General features: G+C 35.4%; 1 protein-coding gene across 2 annotated transcripts in view; it reads right to left on the bottom strand.

Moving 5' to 3' along the window:
• jag2b (jagged canonical Notch ligand 2b) overlaps nucleotides 1-25,647 on the bottom strand; it is an 84,442-nt gene that overhangs the window by 8,850 nt on the left and 49,945 nt on the right. The window contains 15 exon segments of one of the 2 annotated variants that reach the window (NM_131862.1): nucleotides 604-855; nucleotides 930-1,045; nucleotides 3,715-3,828; nucleotides 4,215-4,300; nucleotides 8,061-8,088; nucleotides 8,235-8,351; nucleotides 11,140-11,253; nucleotides 11,354-11,467; nucleotides 11,555-11,668; nucleotides 12,877-13,041; nucleotides 14,468-14,630; nucleotides 18,266-18,442; nucleotides 18,526-18,572; nucleotides 18,881-18,994; nucleotides 24,822-24,935. In NM_131862.1, the coding sequence (NP_571937.1) occupies nucleotides 604-855; nucleotides 930-1,045; nucleotides 3,715-3,828; nucleotides 4,215-4,300; nucleotides 8,061-8,088; nucleotides 8,235-8,351; nucleotides 11,140-11,253; nucleotides 11,354-11,467; nucleotides 11,555-11,668; nucleotides 12,877-13,041; nucleotides 14,468-14,630; nucleotides 18,266-18,442; nucleotides 18,526-18,572; nucleotides 18,881-18,994; nucleotides 24,822-24,935 (1,835 nt within the window). 2 annotated transcript variants of the gene reach the window in all.

The following is a 25,647-nucleotide window of genomic DNA, read 5'->3' as shown; positions in this document are numbered from 1 at the left end:
AATACAATGTTTTTTTGTATCAGTTTGGGGTCAGTAAGATTTTCTAAATGATTTTACAAAAATTATTAAGAATGAACTAATCATTTTATGTTTTATACTCAATCAAAAATAAAGTTAAAACAGAAACGTTGTAAATTATTACATGTGTTTTGTTTAATACAGTATGTGGGATTTATTCCTACATGCAACTATTACTCGCATGATCCTTTATTAACCTTCCAAATTTACAGTGCTCAAATTTTAATAACTAACAGTGCTGAACTGTTATATATTTTTCCAACTCAGTTCTGGTTTATTTCAAGCAGAATACTTTTTCAAAATGCCTTTGCTGTCACTTTTGATCAATTTAATGTTTCCCAGCTGAATAAAAGTATTCATTCAAAGTATTCTTCTTACTGACCCAAGACTTTCACCAGACTTATAAATTAGACACGGAAAAGGTCAACAAAAGGTTTATTTTCTTGTTTTCAAAACATTTTTACTTAGTAATACCATGTTTGGGCCAAATCTCATAGACTACTGCAATTCCATCTGATATCATCTGTGTATCATGAGGGCTTTTGTGCAATCCGTTCAAACACCACTACAAACATGAATACTTACTGTGGGTAGTTTGTCCCTGTTGAAAATAAGGGTGATGCGAGCACAGCTCTTGTCCAGATAGACCGAGTTGGGCTCGCATTTGGTTTGGAGGGTTGGGGGGGTCTCAGGGCTTGAACAAAACCCCCATTGGTGACAAGGGGGTGAGAGGCATGTCAGGAAGTTGTGCTCCAGGCATTCACGACCTCCTGGACAGTAGTGAAGCTCTCGCCCTGGGGTCCCTGGCAGAAGGCATGGCTTCCGACCACAGACCACCTGAGAAAGAGAGAAGCTTTTATATAGATATAGAAACGAAAAGTTAAAGACGAGCATGTTCTTCAGACACTTACCTTGGTGCACTCCACCTTGCCGTTGACGCACTGACAAGTGTTGCATTCTTCCTCCCAGCGGCTGCCATGTGGGAACTGAAGTCCAGCATAGTGGCACGTCTTCCCAATGCCAATAACTGCAACACAACACAAACAACGTAAGACTGCAGCCAATTCTAATTTAGGAGCAGATCCCCTTTCTGTCTGGAGTGATCGGTCACATGATGCCTAATGCCCATGCTGTCTGCCTTTCATGTCGATTACTTCATATTCCCTGATTTGTGGCTTCAACTCCAGGTCTAGCCTTTAGCTTATCCAAATCTGCATATTAGAATGATTTCTAAAAGATCATGTAACATTAGCTATGTTTCCATCTACTTTTTTTTACGCACATATTGGCATTTTACTTTTTTTTTTTTAAAGGGAACCTATTTTACCCCTTTTTCAAGATTTAAGATGAGTCTTTCGTGTCTTCAGAATGTATCTGTAAAGTTTCAGCTCAAAACACCCATCAGATTATTTAGTATACCTTTAAGAATGTTGGGATTTTCTGCTCTGAACCCCATGTAGCTGTATTAGTGACCTGTGCCTTTAATGCTAGTTCTCCTCGCCCAACATTTCCATGTGCCTGTCAGAGTGTGCCTCAATCTCCACCACGGCTGCATCAGATAAACAGCACAGTGACAGAAATGCACCTTTAAAAATGTTTTAAGCTCATTCTTGATCAAATTTGACGATGATTGATGATCACAGCCATTCTGTCTTGTGGGTATAATTATACCTGTTATACTACAAAGACGTGTTAATATGAGGCTGTCAATCAATTCAGTGGGCGGAGAAACCGCACTCTTACATCACGTTGCGGTCGGCCTCAACAGGGGGGGTTTGGATCCTATTTTAACAAATAAGAAATAAAAAAAGAAGAGACTTATTGTCTTTTTATCACCCCAATATGACTGTGGACACACTATACTGTACCTGCACACAGTTCTGTACGAACAGCTTACAAAAGATGATTTTCATCATAGGTGCCATTTAATTTAAACGTCATGATGTGCCTACATTTTGAAAATGAGCATAAAATGGTATGTGCACAACTCGGTAGAAAAAAAAAATCTGCATAAATTTTGATGTAAACATTGAATTCACTTTTTAAATATAAAAAAAATTTAAAAAGTCAAAAGAAAATACTGTCAAGTTTGGCTTCTCCTATTGCAGCAAATTTCATTTTTAATTTGATATTTGCCACTAGTTTATCAGGAAGTGACAATTTTGCATTATTTACAAAAAAACTAAATCACATCTTTTTGGATGGAAACATAGCTATTGACTTGAACAAAATAGTATGGAGCCCAAACGTTTGACAAGTTGTGTATGCATTTAAAATTGACTATCTTTTTCATAATTCCGAGAACTCATCCAGCACTTGAGAGATTTTTGGCCAATCAAAAACTTTGAAGAGTAAAAATGCCTCTGACTAGCAACTAAATAAATAAGGAGCCGATCACGCCAATTGCCCTTTTTGCGTAGAGATGTGACATATTTGAATGATTTACTAACGGCCGTGAGTGTTTTTGCGTGCTGCTTATGCACCCTGCGTGCATCACGTTTTAACCACCTACTGCGCCTCTCTTTTTGTCCTTGTGCGCAGAGCGTTTGCAGTTAAAAAAAAAAAAGTCAATCATGAGCGTAAAAAGCGGCAGGTCACTCATGTGTTTTTTAATCTCCAATTAAATGAAAGCAGAGACGGGGTTTCCATTGAGGTGCCGGCAATGTTTGTCAAGACAACAACGGAGACATTTGAAGATTGAGGAGAGACTAGTGGTTGCTGTTTTGAGTTATCCAGAACTGCATGCATTCAAAACTCTTGAATATCACAAAATTAGTAAGTATTAGAATCATATTAATATCAACAGCAGCACTCGCACACAATACACAGCTGACTCAGTCCATGCCTAGCGACATACAAAAAGCACACCGCGCTTCATTTTTTCTTGTCAACAAAAAAGGCAGTGTGATGCGCCTTGCGTGTTGGGAACATAGTTGGCGTTCGTGTGATCAGCCCCTAAAGCCTGATTTATACTTCTGCATCAAACACCGGCGTATGCTACGGCGCTGACGCATAGCCCTTCGCCGTGGCCATCGCCGTCACTGACGTGCACCTCTCAAAAAATGTAACTACACGTCGCAACGACGCGTAGCATAAGCTCTGTGATTGGTCGGCTTGGTAGCGCTGACGAGTCTGGGCGGGACCGAGAGGCGCGCGAATGGCGCGACGCCGCGCGAGCGATTGTTTACAAGTGTGGAGTCCCGTGAAGGAGCTCCGGATGGAAAGTTTTGTTTTGTGTTTACCTCATAGTTAAAGTTGTTGCACGTCCGCCGGTTCCTGCCTCAAAATGAGCGAGTTTGAGCCACTTGTACATCCCGGAAGTGTTCAGGAAATGCAAAAAAGTAGCGAAGAAACTTGACACAGAGGAACATTTACACCTCACTGCCAACTAGCGTTTCGGAAGTGTTAATGCAGACCGGCAGAGACAGCGCGCAGAAGTATAAATGCACAGCCACGCGCGTTGCCTGCGCCGTGGGTTACGCCGGTCACCTGACGCAGAAGTATAAATCAGGCTTAAGGGTGCCATATAAACAAATCCTACTGGATAGTCCTGAGCTGTTCACTTTGTCCTTTTCCAACTTCCTTTTTAAACGCCAATCGATTTCATGGGGACTTTAGGGTCCATTTCTCAATATAGCCTAGGTGAGAGAACTGAAAGGAGACAGGCTGTTTTAACGATTAAACAATAACTCTTACACTCTTGGCATTGAGGTCCAGTGCGACCGAGTGGGCAAACACACCGGAAACCATTGATCTCATCCACACAGGTGGCACCATAGGCGCAGGGGGATGACTGGCACTCATCGATGTCTGGTAAACCAAAGAGAACACACATTCATCAATACAGCTACAGCCCAGGCAGAAATGTCATATTCAGAGAAAGTTAAAACTGTCATCTCAAATCAATACGCATTTGTAAACGCCAGGATTGATGGCGTTCCCATGACCAGCCCTCAGAAAATGAGGCTGGGGAAATGCATGGAATCTTTAAGGAGTGTTTTCTATGTGCATCAATGGACACAAGAGACATAAGAAGAGGAATTTTTCCACTGGTTGAATAATTTATCCCCTCTGTCTGTTTGTGAGCAAGGGCCAACCTTTGACCCCCGAGGAGGTCAAAGGGCACGGGATGCTCGGTAATCCACCAACACCCCTCTTTCTATATGTCGCCATTCTTTCCTCTTTGAGATACTCACTGATACGGCAGTCGGGTCCTGCAAATCCAGGAGCACATTCACAGCGGAACCAGTTCACCCCATCCACACAGATTCCTCCATTGTAACTGCAAGAAGACAATGAGTTCACTAGTCGAAAGAGACAACTTTCCCCTACTGATTGACATATTTTGATTTCTAAATGATAGATGTGAAGGTTTTATCATAATATGTTCACTATTATCTACTATAATACAGGGGTCCCTCATTAATCGCAGGAGTTACATTATAAAAAAACATGCAACAGGCGAAATAATTAGCTTTATTTTTTACAATTATTATAGATGTTTTAAGGCTGTTAAACCGCCACTACACTTTTCTCACTTTTCTCAGACAGGGATAAACATATTCACACTTTTCTCCCGTTTTAACACTCAAAGTTCAAACTATCCTGGAAAAATAATTCCAGTGTTATAGAATGAAACCAAAAATTAAAACCTGTTGTCAGGCACAAACATTCATCGCTGTCAGCAAAAGGCTTTTAGGTTTTGTGCGGATAATGTTGGCATCCAGCATAATGTTCTTTTTCCTGCAGTCACTAATAAATAAAACTAGCAGACTCCACCCTAAAAGGGGGTCACGCACATGACAGTTGAACGCAACACACACAGGACACGCGCATTCAAATGCTATTTAAAATAAAAGTATTCGGATGGCGCTCTGTGGCATGGCAGAAATATGAACAGTGTCCTAAATCGTACACTGAAAAAAATTATTCAGAGATGATTCCTTGGATTTACTCAATTTGTTTACGTTAAGTGGTTGTAAATAATTTATTTGTGTTGAATTTAAACAAACAAATTAAGTTGAACATTATTCAACTTAATTTGTTTGTTTAAATTCAACTCAAATAAATTATTTGCAACAGTTCTGCATGCAACACTTTTTTCAGTGAGCTAGGCGCCGCAGACAGCTGCAGACTTGCGGTGTTTACAATTCTGAAATGTATGTTGCTGCATAATGCGGCACATCCGGTGTGCGACCCCCATTACGATGGTCTTGCTGTGGACAGTTACGACCCTTTATGCTTTCTTGTTGAAACTCAGATTGCTAGCGATCAAATTTTTACGCTTATTTGGCAAGCTGAGTGCATTATGTACTGTACCAGTGACACAAAGAAGATTGATTGACAATGGTCTACAGCCAATCAGGACGAAGAACACAATTGGCTGTTAAAAAACATGTCAAATTGCACTAAAGAAAATCCACGAAACTTAGAGAACCGTATTATAGTGAGTGACCACTGTATGTGAAAACGACAGACAGTATTTTTACCAATATTCATTAGCTATAATGACAACTGATCATTATACACCTCTCCACTAACGTGACCATAAATCTTGTTTATTTATTTTTAATTTTTCTATATTTCTGAGTGTTATTCTGTATTTGAGTACGTGTTTACTACATGACTTTATTTACAATTTAAAAACAAGAAACCTTTTTACAGATTTATTCTGTTTATTTAGAGTACCTAACAACAGCATTTCATACAGATTTTTTAAAAAAATTGACATGGTTTTAGATCATTTCAATGTAGTGATATCATTGGCCCTTGAACATTTCCTGCTTGTTGTCAAACTACTGCATAAATGTAACAAGAGGCAATTCAATCACGACTAAGCAATTTAACAGCTATCATAACATTTTCAATATGTAGATCTTTTTGGATTCTCAGAAGCTACGGAAATTAAATATGTATAAAGGGAAATATGATAGGACCATTGTTATTGTTTATATCCCTCAAAATAGTCGATCCGCTTGTTTAGTCGTAAAATATAGGTGACGTATGAAATACTGTTACTGGGTCCAAGCCGCTACTCATTTTAATTGAGAAAATATTCCTTTTTAGTCCTATCACACGTTAAAGTGAATTTTAAATAAAATCACGGTGTACACAACAGTCTCTGGACTTGCTGCAGCACAAATACCAAAAATGTTTACATTTATAAAAAATGAATCACTTTCTGGCCAATGGATATGAGGCATGTACATATTTCGATCTTGATTTTTGAAAGTATTACATCGGTTCGTAAACGTTTATTATTACCATTTACGGAGTCTCCCCATACAGTTTGATAGAGTGCTTGGACCCGAAAGCCACTTTGCGTGACGTCACACTTAACAAGCAGATAGTCTCTAAACCATAAAATGAATTTGTACTTGACATCGTCGACTACTGGTAAGCATCATAAAGCTTTTTTAGTCATTTTTGTGAAGGTGATTATTTCACCAATGCTGTCATGTTCAAGTGGATGATTGTGACCTAAAAAAAACTAAATTTACAATGATAATAAAAATAACAATAATAAGTGTAACAATAATAATAACAATAATAATCAAACTGAAGAATCCCTTATGATCCATTCAGTCCCTTTAACTGCTTAGCAAAGTTTGTTAAATAAAAGTTTCTGTTGTTGGGACATAAGAATTATGTTTATCCAATTAATGAAGCTGTAAAACCTGAAAATTGTAATAACCAGTGTGTGCTTTAAATAAAATTAATTCAATTCTATTCTATTCTATTCTATTCTATTCTATTCTATTCTATTCTATTCTATTCTATTCTATTCTATTCTGTATTGTTTTAGATTTTTCTAGTATTTCTTTTGCATTGACAATTTCAGCTGTGGCTTTATAATCATTTACAAATCTTAGTTATTTATTCAGTCATTCATTTATTTGATTCACAATTTTAATACATTTATGTTTATCATTTATTATATTAATAATTAATTGATTTAATTTCTTTAAGTTATAGATTTTTCATTACTGCTTTTCGTGTTTTTACGACTGTTTAAATGACTGTTAAAATGTTCTTCTCCACTGATATGAGATATGAGGGTATGTCTCTAATTTAAGGTCTTGTGGCCTGATGTATAATAACGTTTGCTATGTTTGTGCTGCTCAGATGAAGTATGAGAACGCACTGAAACAAATGCAACTAAGATTATTCAATAAACCCTGTTCATTTATTCTCATCACTTCATCTCTAGCTTCTGCTCTTCTCTGGCTTCCTTGCACAGTCAACTCCTATATTGATAGTAGACTGTAAATTCAGTTGAATACTGGTTAACCGGTTTGGGTGGTGGAAACTCTGCTGACTTGTCTGAATACTTAAAGAAACTGTAATTTTCTGACAAGAATTGGCATCTGGGGCTGGATTTTTTTTATCTGGCATAGAGACTGTGATCTAACAAAGCTGAACTGACTGTAAAGCTGTATTGTATCGCATCATACTCCCAATACACATCAATAGAGCAGGAAAACAGAGGGGGGGAGGGGGCATACGTGGATGAGAGATGGACGAAGAAGGATGCATTTATCAATACCGGCACTTTTCAGATGCAAATCCCCCCTCAGCGGCTCCTTGCTGGGACCCCCACCCCCTCACCTCCCAAATCCCCTGCTCCTAGGTCAGCGGTGAAGAAAGGCAAGAGGACGGAGTGGGCTGGAGAAAAAGAGCCTGTCCATCCCCTCCTCCCCTCACCGCTGGGGGTGCTCTTTTAGGGCCATCGGCTCTATTGTGGTCCCCATTAAAACCAGCCCGGGGTCTCCTGAGCTGTCGGATTTAGGGGTGATTTAGGGACATCTTCTCCCGTCTTTACAACCAGCGTCCCCCTTGGACCCCTCCTCTCTGTATATCCGCTCTCAGAGAATGGGGGTTAGGGGGGCAAGAACAACAGGGTGGAATAGGGCAGAAAGCCGCGTTATTCCTAGCCGTCTATGTTGTACAAGGAAAGGGGAGGCTCGGCACGAACAACACAAGAGATGGACTTAGAGTAAATAAAAGGGGGAACAACTGGAGAGTCGCATAGGTTTTCTTACCAGGGGTGAGGGTTGCAGTCGTTGGTGTCTGTGAGGAATCGGAGAGAAAGACAGAGTCAGGGAGAGTCATGGGTTGAGTGTAATTTAAGATGAGGTTTATGGATGTGATGTTTGTTTTCTGTGGTATGCAGACATGCACTGGCAGTGGAGTTGTGAATGGGGGAATTCACTCACTCTGGGCGCAGGTGGCTCCCTCCCAGCCGTCTTTACAGATGCAGGTGAACGTGTCTCCGCCACCCACACACGTGCCTCCATTCAGACAGGGGCCGGACGCGCAAGTGCTGTTCTTCGCTGAGGGAGAAAGAGTGAAAAAGTTAAAAGAGAGCATAGTCTGTAGAGCAATATAGATCCTTTAACTGCCCCACCAAAAAAAAAAAAAAAATAAAAAAATGGATAGCGTTTCTTAAGTCCTAATGCACTGCAAAAAATATTTTCTTACATCAATTTTCTGTCTTGTTTCTATTCCAAATATCTAAAAATTCCTAAATCAAGAAACATTTTCTAGACATACAAAACATATTGTCTTATATTCAGAAATAATATGCCAAAATTAAGTGAGGTTTTCCTTAAAACAAGCAAAAATGATTTGCCAATAGGGTAAGCAAAATAATCTTATATCAATGGAAAAACAAGATTATTTTGCTTATCCCATTGGCAGATTATTTTGCTTGTTCTAAGGAAAAACTAACTTAATATTGGCATATTACTTCTGAAAACAAGACAATATGTTTAGCTTGCCTATAAAATGCTTCTTGATATAAGAATTTTTAGAAATTTGGACTAGAAAGAAGACAAAAAAATCTAAGTAAGAATTGCATTTTTTTTTGCAGTGTCACAATTTCAACACATCCTAAAATTTCTAAAATATCAACCTCTACCAAATGGTTGATATGTCGGTTTATGATAAAAGCACTAGAATTACATATACTATGATAATTGTATTTTATCATAATTGTAATTGTATTTATCATAGTATATGTATTAATAAAGACCAATTTATTAAAAAAATATTAAAAATAAAACATTTTTAAAAACTAAATCGTTTTCATTTTGTGAATTATGCCATAAACTATTTTAGATTCTCATTTAACATGTTTTCTTTTTACAATAAAACCAAAATCAAGTGTACTAGTGCAACAGGATTATGTTTGTTTGATTTTCTTGTAAACCAACAATGCTGTGTGTGCAAACCATTATTTAAAGCAGTCATTACATGGTCAACCATTTGGTAGAACAGGCAGTTAAAAGCGTTAAAAGCCTTTAAAGTTAGTCAGTCATTCACAATGCGTGGCACAATGAAATTAATGGGTTATGTAGTGCAATATTTTCCATGTCCTGTGTGAAAGCTGCTTCAGACTGCACAGTGCATATTGGAACTGTCAACCAGTGTGCTGATCACTTTTTTAACCTTCAACCGTTTTTATAACTTTTTTTATTATTATTATTCAGCTCATATTTTTAGATGTTTTCTCTTTGAAAATGGCATTTTCAGTTTTCTGTAGGAATTGCCAATATCTTATCAGTTGCAAAATACCAGTAAAAATTCTGCACCAAAAAAAAAAAAAAAATTTAATAAAAACGATAAAACCAACAATGGCCTATGTGCACAGCTAATGATAAACGTCCGGTGAATGCTTAATATGACAATTTTTAATTTCATAAGGTTCGACATCGATAATAGCATTGATGTTGTAATGTAATTATAATACATTCATCTATACAGACTTAAGCATTCATTAAGTTGTTCAAGTGTAAAACAAGACAAAAGACTGTAAAACCGATAGAACCATCAGGATCAGCAGGTGAGCGTAGAAATTCCATTAAAAATGCTGGGGTAAAATATGTGGTTGTATTTTATAGACATGGTGGGGGGAAACTGAATTTAACATAGTGCTTCTTGTCTGGTCTGAGACCCACTTCATATAGTATATATCTATCAGGCATCGAAGATCACTGATTTTTAAAGAAATCAGACCTCAAACGCTGTGATTCTATAATCGAATTACAGTTCACCTGAAGCCCTGACATTGGCTGGCTGCAAATTTAAAATTTGTGTGTATAATTGGTTTGTGCAATGATTTATTACAGAAGCACACAAGCAAAACAGTTTACATGAGATCGTTTACAAACAGAGTTACTGACAAGCAGGTACGGTGCACAATAGTGCTGTTTAAACAATAGTCATGCTTATAGAGGCTTTTTAACTTTTTCACTTACTTTGAGTGGCTTGGACCCATAATTTTGATGTTTATCTTTATGAATCCCTTCTTCAAAGAGCACCGACACATTGACTACCCCCAAAGCACTTTTTGTTTGATTTTGGATTTACATTTATTAAATAAATTTCATTCGCTTTATAACATTAGTTGAGTCTGTGATATTACCTTCATACTTTGAAGAAATCATACTACTTTATTTGATTCAATACAGTAATAAAGGCTAGGTCAATTAGCACTGAATAATGCGTTAAAATAAAATACCCAGGATGACTTGAAGAACAGAAATAATCCATAGACTGACATAAGCGTTTGTTTATTATGTTCATGTTTGATCCATTAATCCATTTCTATCATCTTTATCCTGTTTGCTTTGAGGCAGCCATAGCTGATGTCTTTTCTTCAGTAATCTACATGTGGCGTTTATGTGTGAAGCCGCCATCTAGTGTCCAGTATGAATGAAACAGAAATTGCATTACAAAGTGTGATTACTATTTTTTTGGGTCTTGATTTTTGCTCCTGGGAACGCACAATCCTGCAAATTTAGTTTTTAACATGCTTCAGCACAACTGCTTGTGTATTTTATATAATCCTAAAAAGCTTGATTCGCTGCTTCAGTGTGTTTAATTATGGTTGAGCACGTTGGATAGACTGTCCCACTATTCTTTAAAAATACGTTCAAAATTAAGAAAAAAAGACATATAATAATAATTTAAATCAACTGTTATTTATTTGTTTGTATTTTTATATATATTACGCGTCTAGATACTTATGCATTGTATTTTCAATAGTATTGTTTTTGCAATAAATACCCAAAAATATTGTAATATATAATAGACCCAGGTATCTAGAGCTCTTCTTACCTGTATTGCATGTACTTCCTTCCCATCCTGGAGGACAAGCACAGCGGAAAGCATCTCCGTGATCATAGCAGGTTCCTCCATTACTGCATGTGGAGGAGTCACACTGACTTTCACCTAAAACACACAAAAAATATCATCAGTCAGCTCACATATTCAGTACAATAGGAAGAAGACAGGAAAAAAAATAAAAATAAAATTTAAAACGAAGACTGACGTGAATGGCAGGTCTTTCCCTTCCAGCCATTGGCACATTCACAGTAAAAGTCATTGACCAGATCCACACAGTGCCCGCCATTTTTGCAGGGGCTCCGACTGCACTCGTTCACATCTAAAAGCACAAGTAGGAAGGGTAAGGAAGTGAGCGTAAAAAAAGGTTAAGATGATAAAGTTGATGATGATGATGAGGGACACTCACTGATGCTGCAAAGGTCTCCTTCCCAGCCATCTGGACAGAAGCACTGGAAAGAGCTGATCCCGTCAATACAGGTGCCTCCATTTCGACACGGATTGCTCACACAGTCATTTACATCTGGTAGACGACAAGTAAAATTTACACAAACATTAAGATTTTAAAATAAAGACAACAAGTTCACATTTGAAACAACACATTTGATAGCCAAAATTAGAGTTAAGTTTTGTGTTTTTTTTTTAGATTAGATTTACATTTTTGAAATGTACATTGTTTTTACATTATTTGGTTCTTGCTGACTTAACGCAGCTTAAGTGCTACTATGAATACAGCAAAGAGGCAACAAACCTTTTAAATTAATTATGATTTTTCAGCTGTTATTATTATCATTACTTAATTATTAGTAATGAAATGCTTTAAATAGAAAATTGTAATATTTTTAAATTACTTTTAGTGATTATTTGAAAGATTTTAAGCAATTAATACAGTTAATATTTCAATAATACTGTAAATAAAATATATTTGATGACAATATGTTTATTGTTATTATGTTTATATGTTATTATGTTTATTTAATGTTTATTTTGCTCATGTGGTGCTAATAACAATTATTCCATGTAATATTTAAAACTAAATGATGATAAAGCAATTATATTTTAAATAAATAATTATTCTATTCTAAAATATTAACAAAAATAAAACAAATGCTAACGCTAAACTACGAGTGAAATTAGTTCTACAAGAAAGTTAGGTTTTAGCAGTAAACCATTAGCAGGATACAGCTGAAGTTGCTTTAATAACCATTTACTCTGTAAAAAAGAACTGAGACTAAAGAAGGAACAACAAAAACAGGGTTTCTGCAGGTGTCACCAAGTTGAATTTAAGACATCTTTAGACATTAAGACAATTTACAGACCATTATAAATGAAATTTTAGACTCATACAAGGCTAAACGCTGGGAAGTTTTTTTAATGAATGGAAAATATTTATATTTGTCCTGTTAATTATTATTTTTTTTTAAATAATTTAACACATTTGTTAATACAATGACAATTTAATAAAAACAAATTTAAATATTTTAAATATTATTTAGCAAAATATATTTTAAATAGTGTCAATATTTAAGCTCTAGTTGTAAACTCATACTTTTTTTCAACAAACTTAAAAAAATAAAATTTGATAAATGTTTTAACAGTTTAAAAAATATAATAAACTACATGTATGCACAACAGTCTGTCCAGGTCAGTGTCCTCAGCAGTAAATACATGGGGAACTTTTAAACAAATATTATTATGAGGAAAATAAATAAAACAGTACAGTAGACTCACTCTCGTGACAGTAGGTTCCTGTAAAGCCAAGCTCACAGGTGCAGGTGAAATTTCCACCCGGCTGACTGATACAGCGGCCATGAGGACCACAAACATTAGAGTTAATGTGTCTCACGCCTCCATCTGAACTGTTACTCGCCACAGCAATGGTACAGCTATCGATCACTGACAAACAGAAAGCAAGCAGGAATGTGTGTTATATTAGTGCTGACATGATACTGGAATTTCTAACTTCAATACAATACCTTAATAAATAAATAACAATATTAAATACCATTTTTGAAATCACAGGAAAATATTGCCAAATGAATAATTAAAATAAAATGTTAATAGGCATTTTTATACAACATTTAACATATACAGTTGAAGTCAGAATTATTATAGAAATTATTAGAAAATAATATTTGAGTAGATATTTTTAAGAGACTACTATACAGTTTAAAGTGACATTTAAAGGCTTAACTAGGCAGGTTAGGGTAATTAGGCAAGTTATTGTATAATGATGGTTTGTTCTGTTGACAGTAAAAAAAAAATATATAAAAAAATATATAACAAAGGCGCTAATAATTTTGACCTTAAGATGTTTATTTAAAAATAAAAAACTGCTTTCTAGCCACTTTCTAGCCGCAATAAAACAAATAAGACTTTCTCCAGAGGAAAATAATTCTATTATCAGACATACAGTAAAAATGTCCTTGCTCTGTTAAACTTCATTTGGGAAATATTTAAAAAAGAAAAAAAAAGAAAATCAAAGGGGGGGCTAATAATTCTGACTTCAACTGTATTTAGCCTAATTAATGACGAGAACAAATAATTAAAAGGTATCCTAGCATTCATGAGCTGAGAGAAACACACAAACAACACAAGTATTGAGTTTTCTACCGCATCTTAACCTTAATCTTTAAACGAATGAAACCTGAAACACGTGAAGTTCAATGCATTAGCTATGAAAGGCAAACTTTGTACTGACACTGCAGATGTGACAGGGTTTCATTTCAAATATTTAATCATACATACACATATCAAAATATCAATAAAAATGACAACATAGTTTTAAAGGGTTCACTATACAGTATCAATCCAAGAGGTATTGTATCGTTTCAAATATTTAAGCATACTTATCAAAATAAGTGATATCATAAGCCACTTCTCCGCATTGTACTAAACTGTTGTAAAAATGGTCAGGTATGGATCCAGATTTCCATACCAAGTCTGGAATTAAATTCTGGGCATGGTTATACTACAAAAACAGAAGTCCAAAAACTACAACTATCAATTCCTCATCCATTTCGCTCTTTCCATTACACTTATTTATATTATACTGTTTACAATGACTGACGCATTTATATTACATTCCCATGAGTTTCATTCTCAGCACCACAGTGAAAAAAGAAACTATTACAGCACCAACTGGACCAGATTGAAACAGCTTACCAAACAGAACTGTTCAGCTTTTCTACTGTTTAGTGGAAAAGCAGTTTTATTGTCTTAAATATTTATATATTTCAATAAGGACTTCGGACAACGCTAGTGAAGATAGACTTCTTAGGCAGTTTTATATTGGTCAGGATACAAACTGGAAATACGTTACCTTGGCAAGGGGTCATCTTGCAGTGGTCCTTGCGGTTTTCGCAGGTCTTGCCCTCATAGTCTTCAGGACAGGCGCAGTAAAAGTCACCCGGCAGACTGTAGCACAAAGCTGTATTCTGACAAGGGTTCGGCTCACATGGGTTTGGGTGAGACAGACTCTCCACCTTCAAAAAAAAAAAGAGATTGAGTTAATGAATGAGTTTGGCCTAGGCTTTGAAAATGTAGTCCTCTTAAACTACAGATAAACAGTCAGGTAAGCTGTGAAAGCTCCCATAAGCCTCCAGCTAAAGGAGACAGCACCATTACACTCACACAAGAGACCAATCAAAACAAACTGTGCTGCTAAATTTAGACCTCCTTCCGTTCTTACGGAGCAAATTCAACTGGGACGAGGAACACTTTTTGCTCATCTAGTTCTCCTCTGATCTCGACTTGGCCTTGTTCTGGTAAATATTCTTAGAAGTCAATCATTCACACAACTGTTAACATATTTAACATGAACTTATTTTAAGAAAAAAAAAACTCTTAAAAGGATATTTCGTTTGTTTTCCATGAATCAAAGCTAAAGTAAACTTTACTAAATTAAAATGAAAACCAAAAATACAAACTAAAACAGACAAAAGAACTACACAAAAAATTAAGAACTAAGAGAAATATAAATAAAACTAAATGTAAACCTAAATTAAAAAACATATAAATCAAAACAAGAAACAAAACCAAACAAAAAGAAACTTAAAACAAAATCTCAATATAATCATAAACTTAAACTACACACACACACAAAAAAACTTAAAGAAAACAAAAATTCAATCTTATCATGAACCTAAAACAAACAAACAAAAAAAAAAAACAACAAGAAACAAAACCAAACAAACAAAAAAAAAGTATTAAAAAAAAAATCTAAAGTTAAAAATCTTAAAGTGGCAGCTACTTGAAAAAACAATTTTGCCTTCGGTGAATGGCCTTTATATCAGATCAATAATAGTTAATATAATTAGCAAAAATTGGCTTTTGAAGCTGATTTTCAGACTATAAATCAATAACTGGCCAACAGTCCATGGCAATCCATCATTTTGCAATTGAATTTGTCAATCTTGTCTTTTGCATCATGTCTCTCATTATGAGTGCCACATTTTTAGGATGCTGTGTCAACTGCTTGATGGGTCAAAGGGCATGACTAAATGACTTAGATTTTTATACAAATAACTGTCATTTCTACTACCACCCATATAATCTAATCTAATCTAATCTAATCTAATATAATATAATATAATAAAATATAATATAATATAATATAATATAATATAATATAATATAATATACATTTTCATTCATCATTTCATAAAGTATTTTCTAAATACTTTTAAATTAGAAAAGCAATTTTAAATTACCATATTTATTAATATTTTTTGTTATTTTTATTGAACAAATGTTTCCTTGATGATCATAAGAGACTTAAATTCTAAATCTTAAGGCCTCCAACATTTTGAATCATATACTATTATACAGGCAAATAGCAAAACCTTACAACAACCTCATACTAATTATAGATGATTATGCAGCATTCTGCGTCCCTCTCATTCTCCCCAATTCCCATTTTTACAAAAAACAAACAAGTAAATAAAATTGAACTTCAATCTTGCTGTTCTCCTGAATAAAAAGTACGCTGAATTGCTTTTAGCATGAATAAAAACTGTAAAGGGCGAAGGCCTACACAGAGCACTTACAGAGCAGTGATGTAACAGGAGTCTGCAAACCAGACTGTATCAAGACAGACTACAGAAAACTGCAAGAGCAGGCAGATGTAAGAGATAATCATCCATCTGTACCGGATCCCAAGAACAAACCCAGCTGGACACGCTTCAAACAGCAAGCAAAACCAGTCAACATTTAATGTTAAAACACTGAAAGAAAAACCTCTTTGAATATTTCATAGTGATTTGTACTTTAAATGGTTCCAGGGGGTTTATCACTCCTTAGCACTCATAAACCACAGCTGCTTGAGGATTATTGCTTTAGTAACTGTAAATACATTTTGGTTTTATACTTGTAAAGATCCAAAGTCATTTTGTACATGACTAGAACAGTTTACTTTCTGTTTGCATCATGAGAAGACAATGATAGCATTAACGATTAATAGAAATAGTTAGTAAAGCATTTACTGTAGATATAATGATTTGAAAAAGATTTTTGGTACAAGATTTTATTTATGTTGTCAATTTGTGCATTTGCCCAAGCAACAGCCTTACCAAAAGAAAAGCTGGCCTAGTACAGTGCTCGCTATCCAAGAGACTGTAGACGGTATGGTCTAATGTGAGCGAATGGCACGCCAGGCATGAATATAATGTAAAAATCAAGGCCTTCTCTTTCCCGGGCTGTTTGTGGGCAGACTGCCAGGAGGCCAAGAGAAGAGTTGCCTCATTCACTACAACTTATTTTTAGTCTGCACGGTAAGATGAGACTGGCTCAGGACCAGCTTCCAGGACCACTATGCAAGTCCATCTTTAGCTGGCCACTAGACTTACACTGGCTCCAGACCAGAGCTCTCCACCGCCAACAGCAATAATGGCTACATGAAGAAAATTAAATAAAAACACTCCCACCCTCCTCCCAAACCCTACTCTAGTTACTCTGGTGCACCTGTGGCCGAATAGCAGGGTTGATCTGCCTTACACCAGGGCTTTAAACATGCATACATGCAACCAACCAGTTTAGCTGAGCCTATCAGGAGCAAAGTTTGAATAGGGAAGTAACACCATCTGTAGTGCTAAATGTCATCAATTAATCAAGACTCACAATTTCCATTCAATTATCAAACAGAGAAATAATAGATATCTTACAGTAACAGATGAAATCTGAATAAAATGAAGTAGCTGTCGTTTAATGTCTGCTCTTCGGTTATTAGTAATAGAAACAAATGTCAAAAAGGTCTGAACACACGACCAAAAAGTAAACTAAAATGAAAACCAAAAATAAACAAAAAAAGAAGAAATACAAGTAAATGAAAAACAAACTAAAACAAATATAAATCAACATGAAACACAACCAAACAAAAAGAAACAAAACAAAAACTCCATCCAAACAAGCTTAAAAACAAAAACTAGACAAGACACAAAACCAAAGAAATAAACAACAACAGTAAATTAACTAAATAAATAGATAAATAAATAAGTAAATAGATAAATAAATAAATAAATAAATAAACAGATAAATGAATAGATAGATAGATAAATAAATAAAAATAAATAAATGAAATTATTAATTAACTAATTAGTTAATTAATTAACAGATGAATAAATAAATAAATAAATAAATAAATAAAAGAAAAAATAAATAGATAGATAAATAAATAAATAAACAAATAAATATAAATACATAAATATAATTAATTAACAGATAAATAAAAATAGACAAATAGATTAACAGATAAATGAATAAACAGACAAATAAATAATTAAATAAAAGTAAATAAATATATAAATAAATAAAAATATAAATATATAAAAACATAATTTAATTAATTAATTAACAGAAAAATAAAATAAATAAATAAATAAATAAATGGACAAATAAACATAAATAAATAAATACATAAAATATTAATTAATTAATTAATTAATTAATTAATAGATAAATGAATAAATAAATAGACAAATAAAGATAAATAGATATACAAAAATACATACATAGATAAATAAATAAATAAGTAAATAAATAAATTAATTAATTAATTAAACCCAACCAAAAATACAAACCAAACTAAAATAATAATAATACCATAATCACTAATGCTTCTCACCTCACAGAGCATCCCTGCGTAGTTTGACGGACACTCACAAACGAAGCTGTCCAGAATGACATGGCAGCGGCCACCATTCTGACATGGACCGCTGGCACATTTATTCCTTGAGACTTCACAGTGTAAGCCCACAAACCCCGCAGGACACTGACAGTGGTAACCTCCATGAACCAGCTCCTGCACAGACACAAATAAATCCACCCTTCACCAACAGCACAATTAGCTGAAGCGACAATACAGCACCTTAAAAGTCTACATACCTTGCAAGTAGCTCCATTCTGGCACTGTCCATGGCAGCCATTGAGATCTGCAGTCAATGAGCAAAGCAAATTAATCAATGGCTAAGTGGAGGAAATAAAGGAGAGCAGTTGAAGATGTGCAATTAACTCAAATCAGATGAGCTTTGGTGAGTGCTGTGAAGATGGAAATGTTAGTTTAAATCAACATACGCACACAAAAAAAGCCCAGCATGCAACAGTAGGTGAAGCCTAAGACCAAATATACAGCGTGAAGAATCCCAAAAGCCATCAAGTGTCTGAAGAGGAAAGCCTGGCTGCCATTATAGAGCTCAAAGATGGAGGAAAAGAGAGGAGAGGAGCTTGAGGAGATACTGACTGATGTCACAGTTCTGTCCGGCCCATCCTTGAAAGCAGTCACAGTGATATCCACCAATCATGTTTTTGCAAGAGTGAGCATTTACGCAAGGCTTCCCCATACACTCATTTGCATCTGCGAAAGTGAGGGAAAGAAAGAGTTGGGAGATTTCGTAGACAATTTGGTAGATTGCGAGACCGAAGTGGAGATGGGAAGTGTAGAGTAGCAGGAGAGGAGCAGGCGAAATTGGAGCTCTTGTTGTGTAACCCCACCACCATTAAGCCCATTGAAAAGCTTGTTGGCTTGAAACTCTAACAGTCACAACGATGCCAGGGCTGCTTGACTTCCTGAGCAATGAGCATAACACAGGCACACACACACATAAAACACTTTACTAGTGTATCTGGTTTGTGTTCTAGTAAAAACAAAGCTATTTTTACTGGAAAAACACAATTTAATAGATTAATAATATCTTTCGTTATTCAATAAATTTGATTACACACAAAAACAATCTTTACAATCTCAAAAGTAAAGGTTCCAAAAAACAGTGATGCTTGAGTTCTGCTTAAAGGGTTAGTTTACCCCAAAATTAAAAATGTGTGATCATTTAGGGTGCTTTTACACTAGCACTTTTAGTCCGCACACGGGTTTGTTTGACATCAGAGTATGGTACATTTGGCTAGTGTGAACGTGTCTTCTGAACTCTGGTGCGCACCCATGTATTGTACCTGAGTCCGCCTGAAAAAGGTCGTCTGTGGTATAGTTCACGCAATTTCTGGTTCAGTTCACTTCTGGTATGAATGCAATCTTACCCAAAAACGGAAGTGAACCGCCAACTGTACAACAAACTTTAGTTTTCATAACGCTCATGTCTGTGTGACACATGCTATACACCTTGGTGACAAGCGGGACTGAGCCAGGGCAAACACAGTGATAATGTCTGCTTGTCTCCTTTAAAAACAGCTTCTACAGACATCGAGTGCAAAAGCAGAACGGCCGCGGCACACACGTCTTTTCATTTTTACGCTTTGCTTTTGTGTACGTCCCCTAGCAACAGCCGTACACACAACAGCAGCTCGATGACGCAAGCGTACCAGGATTCAGAAGGAAACAGACAGTGTGGACACAAACCAAACGAGAAGGTGGCAAGGGGGACAATCAAACTTGGATACGGTCCAGGCAATTGAACCAAGTGTGAAAGCACCCTTAAGCCCTGCTCACACTGTGAGATTTCAGCCATGATAGCCAAGACACATTTGGGAAATCCTAAAAGATTCCTGAAATCCTAGGCTAAAATCGATGATCTTTGATTTTTGGTTTGACATGTTCACTGACAGCTGCTTAAAGCCCGTTGCGACATTCTTGGCAGCGTCAGAAGATTTCTGACACATTCCTGCAGACGATTACGCGAACAGTTTTTTTTTTCTTTCTGGTTTTATTATTGAGGCATACTGTGTGCAAAATTGCCGCTACAGATTGTTTACGTAAAAAAAAAAAAAAAAAAAAAAAACAGTGTGAGCCAGCCTTTACTTAATCTTTACTTGTTTTAAAAATTTATGCAAACCCCCTAGTTTTTCACGATTTTTTTCTGATAAAAATTTCTTTTTGTGGTGGTAATTCCCAGAAAAAAAAAAAAAAAAAAGAAAAAAAAAAAAAATATATATATATATATATATATATAAACTACTACGTTAGGTGTGCAATCTGACACAATGATAAGGACACAAATCATAAAAATAGAGCTTCTTTATGTTGGTCTCAAGACAAGATCAAGAAACAGTAGGAATTAAGCCAAAAGAAGTTTGTATAACTCTTATTTTTATCCACGATCTTACTTTCTCTCAGAGCATCTGACATTTTGTACCTCATACCCAGGACATGTTTTAGGGCTTCCCCTACCGTAATACACCTAAAACACGGATTGCTGTAAAACTCGGATTGCCGGAAGCGTTTTCTCTCATTAACTGCAGGAAGAGTTAAATGAAAACATTTATGGGTTTGACGCACATCATAATACCAGCCTTACACATGAAGCACTAATAATGTCCCTCAACTCAGTCATCCTTGAACCAATTTCATTGTAAGCTGCTTGCTTTCTCTCTGTTCCATTGCTCCATTTGTTAGATGTTTGCTCTCACCTTCTTTTGAGGTTTGAAGCATGTCAAATGCACAAAACGCCCAATTTACGCCATAGGATGTCTAATCCCATCCTTGCTTTGACTTCACATGTAAATCACTCGCGCTTCATCCACGTCCGCTTCCTGCACAGGCTGCAAAACAATTCTCCCTTCCATGGAATGTAATGTAATTTAATGTAATGATTGTGAGGGCGCAGATGAAATGTCATTTTTCAAAGGAGACTCAAATACTTCACTTGCGCTGTGTATGCAACGTCTACAAGTCATGCAAAACAATTAATTGCGAACTAAAGTAAATATATTTTGATTATATGGTTTGGAATTTGGATGTTTTATGAGTTCATTTCATTTTTTGTGATTATTTTGTATTTAAATTAAGAATATTAAATTAAGAATACTGCAAGATCGAAAAAATTTGTGACTGTTGATTTTGCGTTGGATTCAGCGATCGTGGAATTGCGAAAAACATGGGGGGTCTGTTTATGAGTAGTTAAAACAAATACTACGGTTTTCAGTATTCTTTAAAATATCTTCTTTTGTGTTGAACAGAAAGATAAACTCAAAGGTTTGAAACCACTGAGCGTGAATAAATAATGAGTAAATGTGTATTTTTGGGTGACCTATCCCTTTAATTGAATTTCCACAGATGTAATACATAAATAAATACATAAATGGAACCATACATTTTAAATATACGTTCTTTTAAGAAAATGTATACATTATATTTTTACTAGAATTAAATGATGAATGATTTATTATGTTATATAATATATATATAACATATGTTATACAATTATTATATAATTATAATACAATTGTAAACCCCTTAGAGCATCTCTAAAAAAATTTTTAAAATAAAAATAAAAAAATAAAATAAAATAAAAATCACCCCTTTTTCTGTTCATTTCTCTCCTATAAGCCTAAATGGGTGACCAGTCCGTTCAGGGGGCTTCGACACTTTGACTTGAAAATAAAACTGCCGCTTATTAGTGGTTTAAAAATTCATCAGGGGCCCCTAGTGAGGTGTGCTCCGCTCCCATGCGCACCTGTCCACCAGGAAACACGACTCTCCACTGCGCTCAGACCCGGCTCTGGTGAGCGAAACACAAGCTGCAGGCTAAGGTTCGAAGCGTAAGATGAGCAGCCCGACTCCTGTTCCCACCCCACGCTTGTTTACAGGTCACAATCCACTTCCTTTCACATTCATCACTTCCCCTGACAAGGCCTACACACCATTGTGAGCAGAAGGATGATGGAAAATCCTGTGGCGCCAGCGTTGGACCATCTAATCTAGTCTTAGATCCAGGTCTATATGGCCGACTTACAGTCAACAAGGATCAGGTTGCCACTGTTACCAAATCCTCATGCAGACTAATGGGTAACACTTTAGTTTAAGTACCAATTCCCACTATTCATTGTCGTCTTACTACCTGCTTATTGTCATTAGGGTTGTCACGATACTGGAATTCAGTACCAATCTGTACCGAAATTTAAAAAACATCCATTTCCCGCTAACATTTGAGTGCTGTTGAGCGTTATTATGTTCAGATGCTCAACAGAAATGACTGTGATTGGCTCTGAAGGTCGTCAGTTCACTGAACTTATCTCTGTTTACTGAGTGTAACCACAGATAAAGGAACACTGGAGTGTTTCAAAGTCATGTCGATCAGCTGGTTTGTCTATAAGCTGACATACGAGTGATCCGCTTATGAATCGCTGCTTTAAAACGCGGTTTAAAAATTGCCATATAGAAAACGAGCTCAACAGCGCTGAATTGTTATCAAGAAATGGATGTTTTTAAAATTTCAGTATTGATTGGTCCTGAATTCCAGCATTGTTACAACCCTAACATCCTTAAATATTAACTAATAAGTTAATAAGTTTATGGAGTTCAAAAGTATTCATTAAGGGTTGTAAATAGAAATAATTGTACGTTAAAATAAAGTGTGACCGACTGATCAAATCACTCGGTTCAAATCCTACTTTAGCTAAAAAAAAATGCAGTTTATGCAGTTTAGATTAGGGCTGGGAGATCAAATGAACACCATTTACAAAATATACGTATTCAAAAATCGGATTATCAAATAGTTCACAATATAATCAAGACGATTGTCAATCCTTGCAGACAATGGAAAAAAAAAAAAAAAAAAGATAAATCATCAGGGCTGTAGTGTCATGTGATAAACCTGACATGTTGCCATTAAAACTATACATTCTAAATAATGGTCACAAAGAAATTCACACAGAAAATTTAACACTTATGTATGATAGGGTTACCATGTTTCTTTTTTTGTAGTACTGTGGTTTTGAGGCAGGATTGGGAAAAAAAAAGATTGTTATATTGTTAATTAATATTAAGTTATTAATGTAGAAATGCATTAAATGTTCTTATGGAGCAATGTATTATAATGAAAAGTAATTGTTGCTATTAATTCACAGTGTTTGTGCATTTGCATAATGTCCTCAAACTCAGGGAACACAAATCTTTTTCATGATTTAATATAGGGCTGCATAATATATAATTTCAGGTTCGATATCGCAAAATGCGCATCTGCAATAGTCACATCGCAGAATTTGCAATGTTGAACTGGTATTATAACTGACTGGGAGTTGTATTTGAAAACATTTACGATTGGCCACTATGAAAATGAGATGGACTATGAACTATGAGATGAAAACTATAGTGTTATTTTACATTTGATTATTAAATTTGTCTGAATTTTGCTAAATATCCAAAAAAAAATTAAAAAAAATGCAGCACTGTGCATTTTATTTGTACAGTATAATTATTTGCAGATGCTCTCCCCTATAAAAATCATGAAAATGCATTCTATTATATGAATCTGGTGAAATTATGCTCAATAATCGCAATATATATATATCGTAGAAACATAAAATATCGCAATGTCTGTTTTTTACAATATTGTACAGCGCTAATTTACTATTATCTGTTAGAACATGCATAAACTAAGAAGTTTTAGTTTTAGAAATACTTACTATGATAAACTCAGCACCTCAAATTTGTAAAAGTTTGCCTGTTTTTATTTATGTTTGACATATTTTGACAATTATCAAAGTTTACTTCTAGTGCACACTTAATTGCAACCTTTGGTCGACCAAGGTGCTGTACAATAGCAGTAGCGGGTAAAAAAAAAACAGCTATACACGACAATTTGAAAAAAATCTATATAAAACAATAGTAACAACAGTGAAAGTTTCCAAAAGAAGAAGCAATTTAGTATAGGCTTGAACCGCCATTAGGGAATATTAATTGCACTCGAAAAAAGTCTTTAACATCGATTTAAAAATAGATAGAGTGGTTGCTATTCTGATATTTAATGGTAACTTATTCTATAGTTTCGGACCCACAACTGCAAAGGCACTATCGCCCCTGCATTTGAGAAGAGATCAGGGTATTTGCAATAGATGGCAGTCAGAATTTGATCTAAGCGATCGGGTTTGGGCCTTGGTAGTGATCAGATCAGAAATTAACTGCCTGCTTTAACTCAGAGCATAAATCTGCATTAAAAGAAAAATTCTCTGACATTTATTGTGATAATTATCGACGTTAACTGATTCGAATTACTTTACTGTGATCATTTTCTTCAAATATCTCCCAGCCCTAGACCATTTCAAATGGTTTCAAATGGTGGTAGGAGACCCTCTCTTACAACCATTTGAATGCATGATGGATTGAATTTTCCAACCAATGGCAATGCAAAAACGAACAACATGGCATGAATGGATGGTGCAATGAACAACATGCCCATTAAGAACTTCAAAAGATCAAAACATCCAGGAATAACAGGGGATCTCAATCTTACCGATCTGACAGGTCTTTCCAACCCACTGCGGAGGACAGACACACTCAAAGCCATTTTCCAGGTCGATACATGTTCCGCCTTGCGCACACGGGCTGGAGGCACATTCATCCATGTCTGCAACATCAACACAAAATCATGTCACGTTCTGCAGAACATGCTTAATATGTGCTTTAAAATAACTGTTAGGCCTCTCGCATGAAAAAGAGCCATTACAGGATTTAGATGGCATAATATTATGGGATGTTTTCGGTTTCATCCATATTAACATTCAAACTGGGCAATTTTACACCCAGCATGGGTGTGCGGGTTATTTCACCGCCCACTACCCAACACACAGACACACACTCGCCAGATATATTACTAGAGAAAAGATCAGTGCTGCTGCAATGAAAAAAAATGATAGAGAGTAGGGCGATACATTATGACTGATGTCTGCGTTATTGTATATTTATATATTGCAACATAAATAAAATACAGATTGTGAAAATTTAAAAAGATTTTTTAAAAAGTGAATATTAAATAAGTTTATATGCGTTTAATGTCTTTTACATTCACAAAGGCTCCATTAACCATTTAACTGCCTGCTTGACTGTTTTAAATAATTATTGCTAAAGTCATTTAAAGAATGACTGTTTTAAATAATGGTTCACACACAGCATTGTTGGAGAAGAGGACATGTTTAATTCATCATTTTTTTTCCAAAAGCAGAGTAGACACTATCTGGGGGTTTTTAAACTGCAAATTTTCTCCAAATTTCTTTTTACTTCTAATCAAATAGCAGAAAAGAGCTTTGCTGAATTATGTAGTTTCCAGCTAATAAAAGAAA

Source organism: Danio rerio, chromosome 20 (genome assembly GCF_049306965.1).
Source record: "Danio rerio strain Tuebingen ecotype United States chromosome 20, GRCz12tu, whole genome shotgun sequence".
Classification (NCBI taxonomy): Eukaryota; Metazoa; Chordata; class Actinopteri; order Cypriniformes; family Danionidae; genus Danio; species Danio rerio.
The sequence above is the reverse complement of the archived record's forward strand: the minus strand, read 5'-3'. Positions and strand labels throughout refer to the sequence as shown.